We start from the raw sequence: 1,482 nt of genomic DNA, 5'->3' as shown, positions 1-1,482 counted from the left end.
GTCAAAAACCAGTGGAGAGTCTAAAACATGAAGCTGTACTTGCACCATTGATTTTGTTAAAATAATGCATGAGATGAAATTAGCCAAAATGCTAATCTTGGCATGATTGCTATCAGTAGCATATTTGGCATCACTAGCATGCAGTCTGTCATTACTTACTCCATTCATTATAGAACACATCGCTAATAAGCATTCTGATGCTTAATATTAGCATCAATGCTAAGCTGAGCTAAATTATTGTCAAAAACCAGTGGAGAGTCTAAAACATGAAGCTGTACTTGCACCATTGACTTTGTTAAAATAATGCACAATGTGAAATTAGCCAAAATGCTAATCTTGGCATGATTGCTCTCAGTAGCATATTTTGCATCACTAGCATGCAGCCTGTCTTTACTTACTCCATTCATTATAGAACACATTGCTAATAAGCATTCTGATGCTTAATATTAGCATCAAAGCTAAGTTGAGCTAAATTATAGTCAAAAACCAGTTTAGAGTCATAAACATGTTGACGAAGCTGTACTTGCACCATTGATTTTGTTAAAATAATGCATAAGATGAAATTAGCCAAAATGCTAATCTTTGCATAATTGCTATTGTTAGCATATTTGGCATCACTAGCATGCAGCCTGTCATTGACTTAGTCCATTGAATTTACAAAACATGGTTAATAAGTAAAAAATTTAGCTCATTTAAGGCGAAATGATATAAAACACACAACGTTCACTTGGATTCAGAGGATCATATACATTCAGTAAAATAAACTGTATATTTTCATACTTAACAGTAACTTTTAACAATCTTCCAGTTTCAACATCTTCAGTTTCAATAGAAACTGGAAGAAAGTTTCTTGAGAAAAGAAAAGCTTCTCCAGCATTTAGTGAAGTTTTATGACTCATTAAAAAATTATTTTATATTTATTTTGTCAGATGGTGATGACAAAGTTCTGAGTCAGGTCCATTAAAAATGTAATTTTCAAAACAAATGTTGAACTGGGAGCCTGCACCTTAGCATCTTTACATTTCCAAAACATTATTTGTCATATTTGAATACATAAGCTTCAGGAATAATAAAAAAAAAATTTGAAAAATTTAAACCCATTTTGTCCCTTTTCTCAAGAATCAAATACTTTTACATAACTTGCTTCAATACAATTAGTCCAAACAGATAATCTAGAGAATCCATTCATATATCACACATATCMTATAAAACAGACTAAAACCTGAATGTTTGTCTGCCAGACGTTACAGATCCACTCAGTACCGTTACAGCTGGTATCAGGTTCTGCTGCTCCTGCAGGTTGATCCTGTGAGTCTCTGCTGTGGTTCTGTGTGATGGAACCATCAGGTTGAAGCTTCAAACACCAGGTCAAAGCTGCTTCTGACTSCAGAACAAACATCAGTTTGTCTTTAGTGGCGTCTGTTACAAGACCAGCCTGGAGGAGAAACCAGAAGTCTGATTCTGATGAACATTTCAGAGATG

At 34.2% G+C, this 1,482-nt stretch overlaps 1 protein-coding gene across 1 annotated transcript in view; it reads right to left on the bottom strand.

Moving 5' to 3' along the window:
- The window catches only part of LOC103461829 (heat shock 70 kDa protein 12A-like), a 31,356-nt gene that overhangs the window by 4,358 nt on the left and 25,516 nt on the right, over positions 1-1,482 (bottom strand). The window contains exon 4 of the mRNA XM_008404180.2: positions 1,264-1,435. Within this exon, the coding sequence (XP_008402402.1) occupies positions 1,264-1,435 (172 nt within the window). The remainder of the gene's footprint in view (positions 1-1,263; positions 1,436-1,482) is intronic.

The sequence above is a fragment of the Poecilia reticulata genome, linkage group LG2, assembly GCF_000633615.1.
Source record: "Poecilia reticulata strain Guanapo linkage group LG2, Guppy_female_1.0+MT, whole genome shotgun sequence".
NCBI lineage: Eukaryota > Metazoa > Chordata > Actinopteri > Cyprinodontiformes > Poeciliidae > Poecilia > Poecilia reticulata.
Note: the sequence above shows the minus strand (reverse complement) of the source record. Positions and strands in the feature narration are given on the sequence as shown.